This window comes from Sminthopsis crassicaudata, chromosome 1 (genome assembly GCF_048593235.1).
Source record: "Sminthopsis crassicaudata isolate SCR6 chromosome 1, ASM4859323v1, whole genome shotgun sequence".
NCBI lineage: Eukaryota > Metazoa > Chordata > Mammalia > Dasyuromorphia > Dasyuridae > Sminthopsis > Sminthopsis crassicaudata.
Window position 1 is genome coordinate 586,561,651 of NC_133617.1, and position 16,232 is coordinate 586,577,882.

Consider the following 16,232-nt stretch of genomic DNA (forward strand, 5'->3'; position numbering starts at 1 on the left):
GATCTCTTTGTTAAGGAAAGTAATTTATATGCTTCAAACTTCTTTAATTTATTGTACTGAATAATTTGCACTTGTTTTATTCATTGTGATCAATTAACTTGTATGACTAGGCCAAGATGAAAGATGGTTTTAATTACATGCCCTATCTTTATCATTTTTGTTCTCTTTTTGGCTTTGTACTAATTTTGACCTTTGGACTAATAATAGTTTGACTACATAAAAAGACATGATTTATGAAGAAGTCTCATGCCAGTAACATCTTTTCTGTTAAAATATATTTTAAAAGATATTTCTGTGATATTATTAAATGTTATACTATGGCATTCTTATGTTATATGGGCACATATAGTATAGTGACCTTTCTTTATTTTTTCAACTAGTACAAGTAATTTGATAAAAATTATTTATAAAAATGATCATGGCAGATTTGAAGAATATAATCCTTAATTAAAAAAAAAATGAAATTTCATTCCTTATTCCTGATCAATTTTCCCACAGTCATCCTCATGAATTGTTATCTTTGCACTGAAGGTATTGAGTATCCAACTTATGTTAAATTGATTGGGCGTTACAAAATTTTTCATTTTCTACAAAAGATTTGTGTATAAGCTGTAATTGCTTTTAGGATTTTTTTTTTTTAATAAACCATCTGTTTATATTGAGCACCTCAACAGAAGATGGTCACATGAATAAAGTATGATCATTTTTCTTATGGGCCAGAACTCTGAACTTGAAACAAAGGATGTTTACAAGGTACTAAGTGGAATTGAGACTATGGTTAAATCTAGTTTAGCATTGATTTAATCCTACAACAAATAATAGTTTCTTAGTGATATAATGATTGGTTTGTACTTAGTGTGGAGCATATAAGCTAGAAGCCTCAACCAGATAGATTCAGAGAGGATTCAGAGAGAAGGCAAAGGCCTGGCGGCAGGAGTTTAAGCTCTGAGAACCAAGGGTAAAAATTCAATTCGATCTTCCTGGTGGCTGGCCTGGACTCCTGTACTTCCCCACAAAGACCAAGGCCAGATTGAAAGGCTCTCCAGAAAGCTGCCCAGCCCCAAGAAAGGAGACAAGACTTGGAAAGAGACACTAAAGGATTTGGACTTTAATCCCTGGCTGCACTTGTGGTGATTATTGAACTGAAAGGAAGCCTGCTCCCAGAGATCCCAAGGAAACCAAAACAGAGAACATTACATTTTAGAGAAAACATTACAATTTTCTTTTGTCATTGGGCATATGATAAAATCAACTCTGACAACTTCTTTATTTTGCACACAGTTCAAAGACTGCCTAAAGAGAAGCTGAAATTTGGGTCCAAGTGAGTATTCATTCATACTGACAAAATAAGGATTGAAATATAAGAAATATTCAAGAAATTTCATGTGTGGAGTCTAGTTTACTATGCAATTTTGAAATTTCTTTAAATTACATAATTCTTCATATATTAAAAAAAGTCCTTAAAACGATAAAAATTTTTTTGGCTGCTGAATCTGGAAAGAAAACAAAACTCATGTATACTTACCTAGCAAGACTAACAAATTGACATGTGTTTACTCATTAGAAACATTTTAAAAAATATTTGAACTTTAAAAACCATGTAAGATAATGTGTTGCACTTAACAGTATGAGCAAGGAACTGAGGTAATTCACTCTTCAAAATCTATTCTTTAAAAACAAAACCCTCCCAACAATCAATGTTATGTTAAAATTTTATGAAAAAATAAACCCAAATTTTAATTATTATCCTTCTGGCTTAATTATACATATAATTATATCATAAAAAACTAACATGTAAATGAAATGATCATTAGCAATTTCATAGTTGAAACTCAGTTTAGCATCCAAAAGCAACAATTCATAATCTTCTTTTGCAAATTATTGTTCTAAGAAACATTTATACTATCACAATTTAAAAAAACTTCTCTTCAATAACATATTGCTATTGATTAGTGACACTCATCACTGTCCAGATCTACAGAAAACATTAATTTAGCATAAAGCAGGTGGGGGAGGAGGGTAGATTCTTTTTACAATTGGGATAGAGACTAGACTGTGATTTCACTGAGAGGGAACTTCCACATGAGGAAACTGCTTGGTACCTTCTCTGAAACATAATTTTTAAGAGTTACTTGCCCAGGGTCACATGGCTAGTATGTGGCAGTGATAAGTCTCTAACAGTGGACCTCTCTACTGGAAGGCTAACTCTTTAATCACAATGAAGCATTGTCTCTAGCTTTAAAATTTTGATCCAATTAAAATGGAAAAAATAGATTATTTGTGATGATTTATTTTGAAATATGATTTATTTGAAATATTTGAAAAAATATAAATAATATAAATTAAACTTAAATTTAAAAGAAAATCCCATTTTTCTTACTATCCAAAGGTTAAGGTGAAAGCACTGTCTCAAGATACATGCAAAAAAGGAGACAAATATCAAATGACTCAAAGTAATCTGAACATTATCAAAACATGATACAATATAAAACAATATGAGATAAGTAAGAGAGAATGGCCTCAGAATGAAAATATCTAATAATGAAAATTCCTTGGTAAGGAAAAAAACTCATAGGAGTGGAATGGTAGCTAGTAAAAATCTTTTTTGCAAAAACTGAATTTTTTTGGTTTTTATATAATTTTATCTTTTAACAATATCCATGAATAACTTTTGCTGAGCGTTCTCAGACAAGCAATTTAAGAGAAAAATGAAAAACAAAATTAAACAGAATGTAGGTGGTAATATATATAAGTTAAAATGCCTTAACTCTACGGGTATGTTTTATAAAATTTTTTTGCCTGTTTTTAGCATAAAATTGACTACTTTAAACTTCCAAGTAATGGAAAAGAAAATTGAAATTGAAGTCACAGAACCTGAGGCTAAGCCTCAGCTGTGGGTCTCAGAACCTTGGTTCCCTCCTCTAAAGCGAGGGACTTGAAATGGAATGATTTTTAAAGTTACTTTTCTTCCAGTCCTGAATCAAAGGAAGTAGTTTAAATGTTCCAGAGAGTTATCTGATTGAATTATCAAAATGAACTGACAATAATAAAAGGCAAACCAATCTTTTTGGTTTTCTATACAGACATGGATAGAGCTGAGTTCAAATTGGACCTCATATACTCATTAGCTGTGTGAATTTGGACAAGTTTGCCTTAATCCACTGAAGAAGAAACTGCTCCAGGCTCCTTGTCAAGACAATTCCATATACAATATTGTCATGTTATGTTTCACGGGGTCAGGAAGAGTTACTGAACAACAACAACAACCTTTCTTTTTTTCTATCTTCCTAATTTCCATCCTCTCCCTTCTATTTGTTCTCTTTCTTAAGGACAGGTAGATGGTACAATGGATAGCTAGAGTAACTAGACTGGCATCAGGAAGATGAGTTCAAATCCGGGCTCAGACACTTACTAGCTGTGTGATCCTGGGCGGGTCACTTCACCCTGTTTGCCTCAGTTTCCTCATCTGTAAAATGAGCTGGAGAGGGAAATGATAAATTGCTTCAGTGTCTCTGCCAAGAATACCCCAAATGGGGTCACAAAGAGATGGACACAATTGGAACAAGTGAACAACAAAATATACTAATAGCCAATGTGCATATGTGTTAACTACAGTAAATACTGCTTACCTACTGAGGAGAAACCTGCCATTTTAGCTAACAAGAAGGAAGATTCTACTGTAAAAGGGAGGGATCAATGGGTAACAAAAAATTTTAGTGCCTGTTTTATATCTAATAACTATTGATTTGCAATTATTGCATTACATTGCAATATAAAGCTAGTTCATATAACCAATTTTAAAGAATTCTATAACTGTATGATTTCCCAATACTCATTTCTTGTTTTGAATTGGTAGCTATCAAATATCTCTCAAATCAGGCAATTCAGACATAAATGTAAAATGGCAACACAAAATTTGCTGGATGTAATAAAAAGTATATTTAGAAAGAAGTCTTATGTACAGAAAACTCATAAATATAGAACTTTAATACCTATTTTGTTTTGCTTAGACTTTGCAAAAAAAAAATTACGAATCAAAGTTCAAACTTTCATTTGAATCCTTATAATAAATGTGTAAATACATATTTACAAAGGCAAATGACAGAAAAATAAGCACACAGAAGCAATTTCAGACTTACTATGACACATCATTTCTATTTTTCCCTAATTGAACATGAAATTTGTTTGTACATCCCCAAGAACATATGATACATTGTGCTAACACACATAGTAAGATTTCTTTTTAATAAACACAAAGTATAATAATTCAAATTGTCATTATTCACATATACAATCATTGTTTCACATATACAATCAGTCCACTTCAAAAATTCCTTTAGAAAAACATCTTGATCCAGTAGGACTGAGCTTTAAAAAATTCAAATACAGTACACTATTCTGTACATTTATGTGCATTTTCCCTCAACATTACCATAGTAAGTAATTTAATCTTCATTATTCATAACCAACAGATAAAATCATCTTTCTTGTCACATGATGTAAGTGCCATCTTTGTAGTATTTCATAGATTCCATCTGTTTTGTCATAGCAAGGACATCATGAAATCCTGTACTGAGGCCAGACATGTGTTGAAAATAAGCCTCTTTTTCCACTTGGACTGTCAAGTTGTTCACTCCAGCATCTTTAAGTACTCCTGTGACCTGATCATGATTATAAGAAATTATCAAGTTTAATAAATAAAATTAAGTCATGGTTAAGCCTTTTAAAATCTTTTAGACTAAGCAGTTGTTTTGAAATTCAGTCAGTTCTTCCCTAGCTCTCTCTCCTCCTTTCCTGCCTTGAGCTAAAATAACTTAGGAATTTTCAAGCTAAGTTTTTTTTTTTTTTTCTGAGACAATTGAGGTTAAGTGACTTGCCCAGGGTAACATAGCTAGTTTGACAAACTGATGCAGCCAAATAAGTAGAAAGTAAACATTATACACAATGAATATAACAATGCAAACAAAAACAAAAACCAACTGAAACTGAATGCTGTTAAATTATGACTAAGCTGGGCCCCAAAGAAAAGATAAGATTTCCCAGCACCCCAGAGTTCTGATGACAAATTGGTTAGTATTTTGGAGCTTGTCTTCTCCCCCTAGTTTTTTATTCTTTTAAGGGATAGCTCTTTAAGAGGGAAATGTAGGTGATGTAAAATCAAAATATATTATTAAAATTGTTTAAATATCAAAGAATGGGTCATAATATTAGACTTCCATAAAACTTCTTAATATCATACTCACTCTTTATCATTCTTATCTTAGAATGAGTTAAGGCTACACAGACCCATCCAAGCCCTTAAAACCACCCTTTCTCACCTTTTACAGGCCTATACTCTAATCATTACTATTCTTTCCTTTTCTTCATATACATTCTCTTCTCTACTAGTTTCTTCTATTTATCTACACACCTGCTCAGTTCTAAAAGAGTATTATTTCCTTGACCTTGCTACTCCAATTAGTTACCATCTCATCTCTCTTTTCATGAACCAACTTCTTGAAAAAGTAGTTTACATTTATCAATGCCTCAACTTCCTCAGCACTGTACTGAACTGATGTTCTCAAATGGGAGTTACCTCTTTTTCCAAACTTACCTTCTTTGAGTTCTCTGACCAGTGGCCACTGCCCTTACTTCTGGAGAGTTCCTCTCCCTGTGGATTTAAGATTCCACACTCCTCTTCCTCTTCTCCTACCTTTGTTTTTTCTAACGACCTCATTAAAACAAGTATTACAAGCAGGTATTACCTTAAAATTTCTCCTAGCTCTTTTTTTTTTCTCTTGGCAATTTCATTTATTCCCACAGCTTTAGCTCTTACCTTCCTGCAGATAAGTTTCATATCAGTAGATCTGACTCTTGATTTACATTCCCACTTCCACTTTCCTTAGGACACCTCCACTTGACTGTTTCACTAGCATCAAAAACTTACTATCTTTCCTTCAAAACCTGTTATTTCTTTTGATGACTACTTTTAAGAGAGGTATCACTACTGACCCAGAGATCGATGTCCATAGCACCACAGAGCTGGAAGGGATTATAGAGATCATATACGTTCCAACCCTCTGTTTTTACAGATGAGAAAACAGAGACCTAAGGAAGTTAAGTGACTTGAATCACAGGTAGTTGGGTTCTCTGACTCTAGTGCTCTTTCCTTTGCACCTCCTCAAAAGCCTTCCTGTCCTTACTTTCCAACTCCAATTCTATCCTCACACTGTTCAATGGCTAATTTTTCTTGTGTACTGTCAGGTCATGGCTCAAAACACTTTAAGGGCTTTCAAGTCAAGTTCAAATTCCCGGGAATACATGCTTATTGCTTCCCTTCTTGTACTTTACTTTTCATCTTAACGGGAAATCTCACTATTCCTAGTAGATGCCCAATGTTAGCCTTTTATTCATGTCTTTTTGCCTACTTCTGTCTACTACTTGTGGATCCTTCAGGTAAAGTCTCAGGAAAACAGGGATGGTATCTTGTAGTCAACACCCACCCACCCACCCACCTTATCTGTCTGTATTTGCTGAAGTGAAAGGGAAAAAAACCTTACTAGTCAAAATCTGACTCATTACAATTAATATTAATTCAAGTAAAACATCTAGGCCCATGTATATGGAGAAATCCCAGTGATACGTGTGGAAGGGAGTCTGTTATCAACTTCTAATAGTGCAAGTTTCAAATAGGCACACATCAAGAACCATAGTCAGCCAACTCATGCTCCAAACACAGACTTTCTAAACTATACACCGTCATTATACTAGTTCACAATAAATTTAGCACTCTGTCACTGTCATGCCTTATCTAACATGATTAGAGTGAGCTATCCAGATAAATGAAATTTCGTCCCTCTAAAAATTAACTTTTGAAATGCTTTAGCCATATTGAATTGAAATCTCTGAAACACAACATACCAATATATTAATATAGAATTTAAACTTATATTTTGACATCAATATTAACATTATGAACATCAAATGACTTATGAAGTGAAATCCTCAACTCTGTGTTAAGTACATTCAGAATGTTGGTTTCAGTTCTTATGTCTACATTCATATTTTGTCTCATTCTCCCACTGTCAACTGTTACTTCTTGCTATTATCATTACCTAATTTACTTTTAATCTGCTAGAAAGCCAGGTATGACTTTCATGACATTCGCATGAATGACATATAAAAATGAAATGTTTCTCCACTAAAGTGACTACTTTTGTGTCATTTTGGAAGGTGACTACTACTTTAGCAATGGTAAAGCCCTTATAAAATTTATTTCTAGGGTTTATGACTGTTTTAGAAAGCTAAAGGTACGAGAAATCTGGCCTCTATGTGAATGGAATGTTATTGTGCACTACATATCAGCTAATATCAAATGTAGATATCTTTAGGTAGGTCTGACTCTCTCACTTATAAATTATAAGGAAAACGAAGCTCACAAGATATGAAACAACTTGCTCAAAGTCATATAGCCAGATACAAACTTGCAAAGAGATGCTCCATGCCACAATTTCTCCCAACTGCAGTGCATCCTCTACCTGGCTGTCAAAGTACATTTCCTAAAGCAGCGATCTGACAATGTCATGCCCCTAATTAACAAACTCTATTGAATCTTGATCATATCCAAGAACAAATATAAAATTCTTTTTTGAGATTCAGAGCTCTTTATAATGTAACCCTGCACGCTCATTCTTTCTAGACTTCTAATATCTTTCAGCTCTTCTCCCTGGGGTGCCTCTGGCCTCCCTGCTATTCTATGCACAAGTTCCTCTATCTCCTGACTAGCTATTTTCATTGACTGTCCTCTGTGCCTGGAATTTTCTCCCTCCTCCCCTGTTTCCTGGTCTCCCTTGGCTTCCTTCAGCTTACAGCTAAAAATCCCACCTTCCATAAGAAGCCTTAATTTTAAAGCTTTCCCTATGTTATCAGCTTCAATTTCTTCTGTAAATAGCTTGTTTGATATAGTTTTTTGGATGTTGTCTTCCAATAAACTGGGACTCTCTGAGTGTAGGGACTATCTTCTGGCTTTCTTGGTATCCCTAGCATTTAGCACAGTGTCTGGAACAAAGCAGGTACTTTTTAATGTTTACTGTCTGATGGAAAGACACTAAATTAACTGTTTATTCAATTAGTTGTAATCAATCATGAAGCTGAGTTTACTAAAACAGGAGTAGAGTCAAAATAGGTAGCTAACAATGTGTTTTGGAGAGGGTGAAAGGCTCAACTACTAAAAAAAACCTATCATGCAAAAATGTCAGTGCCCCCCTCTTCCCTCCTACCTGGTCTGAAACTTTTATCACTAGAATCACTCCTTTGGATTAGATGGAAAAGAGAGGAACACTTGAAGGGCCTCTAGCTTTCTCTTATAAGCATCAGCATGTCAAATTACCCAAGTGTCATCTTGGGGGACACAGAGTCTGGCCCTGAGATAAGATATAGGACAGTTAAGTTTTTACTGGCATGGAAAATATAGCATTTAGGGTTAGAACAATATTCAGTTAATGCCAGTGCACTTTTTAACCATTAATTCTTCCTGTCACTCTGGCTTATCATCTAACAACAAAGTAGCCCATGATAGCAACAGGAAATTAGTGAAAGTAGATGAATGGATAAGTACAAATATATCTTCAGTATTTTGAGTATTTTATTGATAGCTGGACCAATAGATTAATTCTAAGAGGAAGAGAAGATTTTGGTATTTTTTTTAAAGTTTATGTAAAGAATTCACATGTACATACTACTTACTACTACTACTACTTACTACTATCTACTACTACTACTACTAGAATATGTTCTAATGAATAACTGACATAGTCAATGGAAATATATATCAAAGAAGGAACTCTGGATATTTTTATTTGGGAGTAGGGATGGGATGGGATATGGGAAGGTAAGGATGGAAAAATACCTTTCATGGTTAAACATCAAAACATCTGCTGATTAAAATATATAAAAATTGTAACTGTTCTAATCTATTTCTCAGATTAAAACAACTAATTATTTTAAGGATTTGTGCTTATGATTGTCACCTATTTAATAGTGTATTCATAAACAAACCACTAAGAAACAAGTCTGATTTTAATGGCCTACGGCAGATAGACTAACAAAAAGTATACCATTAATAGCTACTTCTTTGCTGAAAGTGTCATTTAGTCTAGCAATTTCTATGCATGGGGTATTAAATTAAAAAAAAAAAAAAAAAAAAAAAAAAAAAGATATCATTGGGCCTAATAAAATGTTAAAGCCTGTGTTTAGCCAACTATTCTAGATAGGCATATCACCTCCTAGAAGCTGCCCATGACCCAATTTATTCTACCTTCAACAAAGAAGGAACAAATTTTTAGCATATTTGGTTTATTCCTGCAGAACACTTTTTTGAAAAACCTCTCAAGAGAAAGTATTGCCAACAGCTTCTGAATTGTGTAAATTATATGATCAGAAGTAGTTCAGTTTTTTCTTTGCTTCTTCTTTGAAATGTCTTTAATAGTTCTTAAAATGTCATACCTGTTGTACAATCCGTTGTTCCAGTACATCTGACATCACCTGTATGTGAATTGTACCAGCAACAACATTGGCAGAATGACGCCAAAAATGGGGATCTCTGTAGGATATTAAACCTTCAATTTTTTGAATCTGCCAAATTGAAAAAAAAGAAAAAAAAAAAAAAGACAGTGATATAAAAATATGACACACAATATTGGTAAGATACTCTCCAACATACTCCTCAACACTAGGCTATGCAATATACTTTTACCTAATTAACAGCTCCATATCTTTCTTCCAATTCACACATATAATAAATGATATATGGATATACTATACATATACACTTTTACCATTCTATGCAAATTTTTTTTTCAGAAATAGTCATCATTCATTTGCAGTGTCTACACCTCTAATATAAATATATGTAGGAAAAATCTGCATAGAAATATCTACAGATCAAAATATGATGCTCCTAAAACTGATTATTGGTAAGAGGAAAAACAGAGAAAATATTCTACTTTCAGAAGTGATCATCTGTAAGTTGCCATAGTTTAAATATCCAAGGAAAAGAAAATGACTATTGGTGGAGCTGTGAACTGGCCCTGCCATTTTGGAAAGCAATTTAGAGCTACACCCTCAAGTTTATTAAACTGTGTATATCCTTGACTCAGCTATGTCATAATTAGCCTATAATCAAAAAAAGATAGAAGAAAAAAGCAGAAACTGTTAAATATATAAAAGAGGATACTCATCAAATGGGAAATGGTTGAACAATTATGGTATATGAATGTAATTGAACCATAAGAAATTACTAAAGGGATAGTTTCAGAGAAATCTGAGACTTGTATAGATCCGAGGCAGAATGAAATGAATCAGGAGAATAATTTACACAAAAACCTTCAAAAATCTAAATAAAAAACACTGAAAGGCTAAAGAACCTTGATTAATGCAGTATACAATAATGATTCTAGAAAACAAATGATAATGTTTCCTATATTTTGACAGAGAGATGATGGACTCAAGATATAGAATGAATGAACATAGCCAATGTGAGGATGTTTTGCTTGACTATGCATATTTATTACAAAGGTTCCTCATTCTCCCTCCCCCCATTTACTCCCCTCTTTCCAATTAAGATAGGAGAAAAAATAAATGCTTGCTAATTGAAAAAAACTTAAGTTATATAGCTATCTCTAAAGAAGCAGTTTTTTTCCTACGTAGATCAATCCCTAAGTCACATTACAGAGTTAAAAATTATAGCAGAGAAGGAATTATTCAGTTGTAATTGTTCCATGTTAAAATACAAAGAAAGGGGCAGCTAGGTGGTGCAGTGGATAGAGCACCAGCCCTGAATTCAGCAGGAACCAAATTCAAATCTGATCTCAGACACTTAACACTTCCTAGCTGTGTGACCCTGGGCAAGTCATTTAACCCTACCTCAGAAAAAATAAAATAAAATACAAAGAAAAATTTGAGTAAAACACACACAACATGTAGAAGTTCAAAGCCTACCTTTTCTAGTGCAATATTTATCTCTTTTTCATTTTCTGGTGGCAACCTCAGAAGTAGCACTTGACAGGCATCTTTAATCAGTGGAATAACACTGAGAAAAATTAATACAGCAATAAAAAGAGAGCAGAGAGGATCAGCAAAGAACCATCCAAATTGTTCTATAAGAATGGTGGATACAATCACACCAATACTGCCAAGTGTGTCTGCCAATATATGTAAAAACACACCTGTAAATAAAAACAAATAATTTTAAAAACACACACACACACACACACACACACACACACACACACACATTTATCCAAATCACTTCTAGGGCATAAATAGAATCGAAACACTTCCAAGAATTTCATATATTAAGATTATGCTTAAAGATCTATCATTTATATGGCCAAACTATATGATATACAGCCATCTTCATAGTGGCAAGAATAAAAAGCCTGCTACTCTGAAGATGGCTATATATATGTAATAAAAATTATTTTAAAATTAGAAGGAAGTCATTCAATTAATTTACTTTTTCTAGTTATTTCCTGCACCTATGTAATTTTGCACTTCTTTTTTCTTCCCAATCATGTTAAATATTCATATGAAACTTAAATAAATATATTACTTTTCTCAGTAGGATTCCTTAATTTTACTGATCTAACTTTAAATTCATTATTAATTCCAAGATATGATTGTGAATTTAATTGAACATATTTAACAATAGATAAATAGCTTAACAGAAATAGAATTTTCCTATACTAAAATGGTAACAGAATACTCTTGATGTTTGAATTATAATGTCGCAATATATAGATACTATAGGAGTGGAGAGTGTGCAGAGATATATATTATTTCTGGGATAAAAAGGACTTATAGAAATTCTTTAGCTGAACCGAGACAATTCAGCTTGTTATGATACTTTTAAAGCATCAAACGAGTACTTTTAGCATATAATTTTTCCCCCTGAGGCAACTGGGGTTAAATGACTTGCCCAGGGTCACACAGCTATGTTTAGTATATAATTTTATCACATACACTTCTGTGATTTCACTGATGAAATGAACTCCCAGGGTAGAAACTCTTTACATATGTAGAAGAGTAAATCACTTATAATTTCAAAGCCTTAATGAGTGCGCATGAAAAGATTAAATGGGTGTCAGAAGTAGGCATTAAACCTAGGTGTTTCTGATTCCAAGGGTAGCTATTTACCCATTATATACCAACCTAGTTTCCATTTGTTATTTTAGGGATAATTCTATCATGAAATTCTTACTAATTATATTACAAGCACGGAATGGCTTGAGAATTTCTGTTCAGATTGATTTTAATGTTCATCCTCCTTGATCTTTTTGCAATATTTGATACTGCTCCATCAATTTTAAATTCTTCCCTTCTGGCCTGCCTCCCTAAGATTTGGTATGTTCGTTTCTGTTATTTTCATTTTTTATCCCATCCCCTGTGTTTTAGTCATTGGTACTCAGCTTTTCATTAGCTTTCTAGCTAAGTGGCTCAGCTGGGCCCTGAGCTCCTATTGGACCACTGATATTTACTATCTATGTATCCTAGGGCAAGCTAGTAACTGCTGCCACCTCAGTTGCCCTATGTGTAAAATATGGATAACACTTTCGTCTCAATATTGTTCAAAATGCTTAGCACAATGCCTGGCACTTACTTGGAGCCTCTCCCCACTTTCTTTCTCTGAAAAACATATCCATTCATATTTCTTGGACACTGGAATCTTGTTGTAATTAAAACCTTCCAATGCAATGACACCTCTTTTAAAAAAACCTTACAGGAAGCACAATGGTCTCTTTCCTTCCACAAGAGGGAGGGCATTCCTGTGCAATTTTATATGTCTCAATATTTCAACTCTTCTTTCATAAAGAGCTTTGAGATTTTGCATGCCATTACTAGAACTTTTCCATGTTAATAAGACTTATAAAGCTTCTACTGTGTGTTCTTTATCCAGAGACTCTCTCCTGGTAGAATGTGTATTTTTCTGAATAGTTAGTTTTGGTGGGCATATTCCAGGATATCCTTTATTTCTACAATTAATTCACTTGTTTACTAAGCACCATTATTTAAAGAATATCTAGACAGCACTTACCTCTCATGTTAGCATTCATGCCTCCTCCTGAAGATCCATGGGAATGACCATGGCTATGACTGTGCCCATGATCGCTGTGAGAATGATTGTGTCCATGACTGTGTCCATGGTGTGAATGGCTGTGATCATGTGAGTGACAGCCTCCTTGAGAACCTCCATGCATGTGGCCATGGGCATGGCTAAAGGCACAAACACCAATAAGGTTTACTATCAATCCTCCAACTGAGACGGGCTATTAAAAGGAAGAAAAGAAAATATATCTTCACTATTTTCCCCATAATACATGGTTAAACTTTTACTTTTTTTTTTTTTTGGTTAAAAATATAAAAAAAAAAATTTACACTAAAATCTCATTAAAGTCCATCTTGGAGATGGTAAACACAAATTAGAAAGAAACCTACATTTTAGGAAATTTTTGATGAAATGGTATTTTATAACATAAAGCAATAGAGAAATGGCCTTGAAAATGTCATAGAAGTGCCTGCTTAACCTGCTTCAATGAATAAAAATATTTCACATTTGGCAAAGTTTTACATACTAATAAATGTTATTAAATTGGTTCTAAAAAGAACCTAAAATGCTGTCTCTAAAATCACATTACATACCCCCATGGCAATATTATTTATGCTATATTCACTCTTAAAGAAAATATGTACTTGAATAATGAACAATCAGAACTACTTAAAATTTTTCTTGTATATTTATTGGAAAACTAATTACAGAGGGTAAACCCTAGATGGAAGATTAGATGCAGACATTAGCTGAATTTTTCCCAACATCCTTCTCCAAACAACTTTAAAATTAAATTTTGGACTGGCTGAGACAAAAAACCCCAAAAAAACCCAAACAACAACAACAACAACAAAAACCAAAAACAAACAAACAAACAAAAAAACGTGAATGTGAGATCTTTCCCCAGCCTAATAAAATTTAAGAGATAGTCAGAATAAGTCTGAAACAGGGACAAGAGATGTGGTGGAAATCTGCCGGGAGCCCACACATAGGGATGGCAAAAGCAGGCAGCCACAGCTGCTTTGGACGTTCTCAGCATGGAGGTGAGGGGGAGATTGGACAAATGCTCAGAAAGAGATTATGGGATTGTTTGCTGGCACTCAGTACAGATGATGCAGATTGGAAACTCAACTGCCCACAGACAGTTCTGGATTGCAGTTTCTGGGAGGAGAGGAACTGTTTCCTGGTCACAGTTCCAAGGCAAAAAGGAGTATTATTGCTAAGTGCATCATGAGACCTTACTGGGTAAAAACCAGAGCACAGACCAGGAGAACAGTGTCTATACCTCTCCTACCTTGGAAGAACCAGAAACTTGCAGATCCTTACAACTAATTCTGAAATTGGCAGCATAAAAAAGCCTTAAGTTTGTGGACCCAATTTTGACATGAAATTCTAAGTCAAGAACTTGGCTGGAAAAATGAGCTAACAATAACAAAACAATCTGACTTGGCACTATGGTGTCAAGGAAAGTCAACACAAACTCAAAGAAGAGAACAATGTAAAACAGCTACAAAGCCTCAAAGAAAAATGTTTATTGGTCAAAAAGAATTATTAGAACAGTTACATAGATAAGCAGGGTAGAGAAAAATTGGAAAAGTAGTGGGAATGATATAAGAAAATTATGAAAAGAGAATAACTTGGTAAATGAAGCGCGCGCACACACACACACACACACACACACACACACAAAATAAAACAATACCTTAAAAAATAGAATTGGCTTAATGGTGAAAGAAGCACAAAAAATCACTGAAGAAAAGAACTTAGAAAAAAAGACTTGGTCAAATGAAAAAGAAATACAAAAGTTCACTGAAGAAAATAATTCCTTAAAAATTAGAATTGGGCACTGAATTGAATGCTAATGACTCCATAAGATGTCAAGAAACAATAAAACAAAGATTTAAACAATTGAAGAAAATGTAAAATGTCTCATTAAAAAAGCCAATTACTTAATAAAATAGATCAAAGGAAGATTCTAATTTAAGAATTATTGGACTACCTGAAAGTCATGATCAAAGAAACAGGCCAGACATCAAATTTCAAGAAATTATTAAAGAAATCTGTGCCTATAAATTTAATCTGGAGGGCAAAATAGAAAGGAAAGGAATCTAGCAATCCCCTCCTGAGATCTCAAAATGAAAATTCCTATAACATACCTAGCAAAACTAAGTATAATCCTTCAGAAGAAAATATTGATATTGAGGAGTTTTAAGCATTCTTGATGAAAAGACTAGCGCTGAATAGAAAATTTGACATTCAAATAGGCTCAAGAGAAGCATAAAAAGGTAAGCATGAAAGAATAAACATAGGGATTCAAAAAAGTCAAACTATTTACAATCCTATCTATATGGGAAGATGATACTTTATCATTATTAGGGCAGTTAAAAGGAAGTTACATAGAGGGCATAAGTATGAGTTGATAAAAACATGCATGAAGAGCTTTTACATTAGAGGGGGAAAACTCGGGGGTAGGTGTTGGAAGGTAAGGCTTGAACCTTATTCTCAAAGGAATTGGTTCAAAGAAGGAATTTTCTCTTTGTCTTTTAGTTGTATATGGAAATGTAACTTACCCAAAACAGAAAAAAAAGAAGGAAAAGGAATAAGAGAAGGGGTAGGTGGAGTGGGATGAGAATGGATTAAAGAAGGCAATTAATTAGAAGCAAAATAGCCTTTTGGAGGGAAAAAATAAAAAGAAAAAGTGAGAAAGAAATAGAAGATAATGGAATGAAGCGATGCATAAAATGGAAGCAGATAGTAGAATGGATTAGAAACCAGAATCCAAAGATTCACAAGAGACATTTAAAAATAGAAACAAACACAGAGTTAGAATAAGGGGCTGGAATAGAATCTAATATGCTTCAGCTGAAGTAAAAAAGACAGGAATGACAATCATGATCTCAGAGAGTAAAAGCAAAAAGAAAAAAAAAAAGAAAAAAAAAAAAAGAAAAAAAGGCCTATTTAAAGGAGACAAACAAGAAAACTGTACTATGCTAAAAGGTGCCATAGACAATGAAGTAGTATCAAAAAACATTACAGTAAGTTCCTCTGATAAAGACTGCATTTCCCAAATACATACAAAATATATATATAGGAGCTCCTTTTTATGATGGTAAAGTATATAGGAGTTCCTTTTTGTGACGGTAAAGTA

The 16,232-nt window shown here is 33.6% G+C and overlaps 1 protein-coding gene across 1 annotated transcript in view; it reads right to left on the reverse strand.

Annotated features, from left to right (window-relative positions):
- Positions 1 to 3,915: 3,915 nt before the first annotated feature.
- Positions 3,916 to 16,232, reverse strand: part of SLC30A5 (solute carrier family 30 member 5) — a 47,341-nt gene continuing 35,024 nt past the window's right edge. The window contains exons 13-16 of the mRNA XM_074282369.1: positions 13,073 to 13,304; positions 10,978 to 11,204; positions 9,484 to 9,612; positions 3,916 to 4,661 (exon numbers count right to left, since the gene is read on the reverse strand). Coding sequence (XP_074138470.1) covers positions 4,491 to 4,661; positions 9,484 to 9,612; positions 10,978 to 11,204; positions 13,073 to 13,304 — 759 coding nt within the window. The 3' untranslated portion in view covers positions 3,916 to 4,490. The remainder of the gene's footprint in view (positions 4,662 to 9,483; positions 9,613 to 10,977; positions 11,205 to 13,072; positions 13,305 to 16,232) is intronic.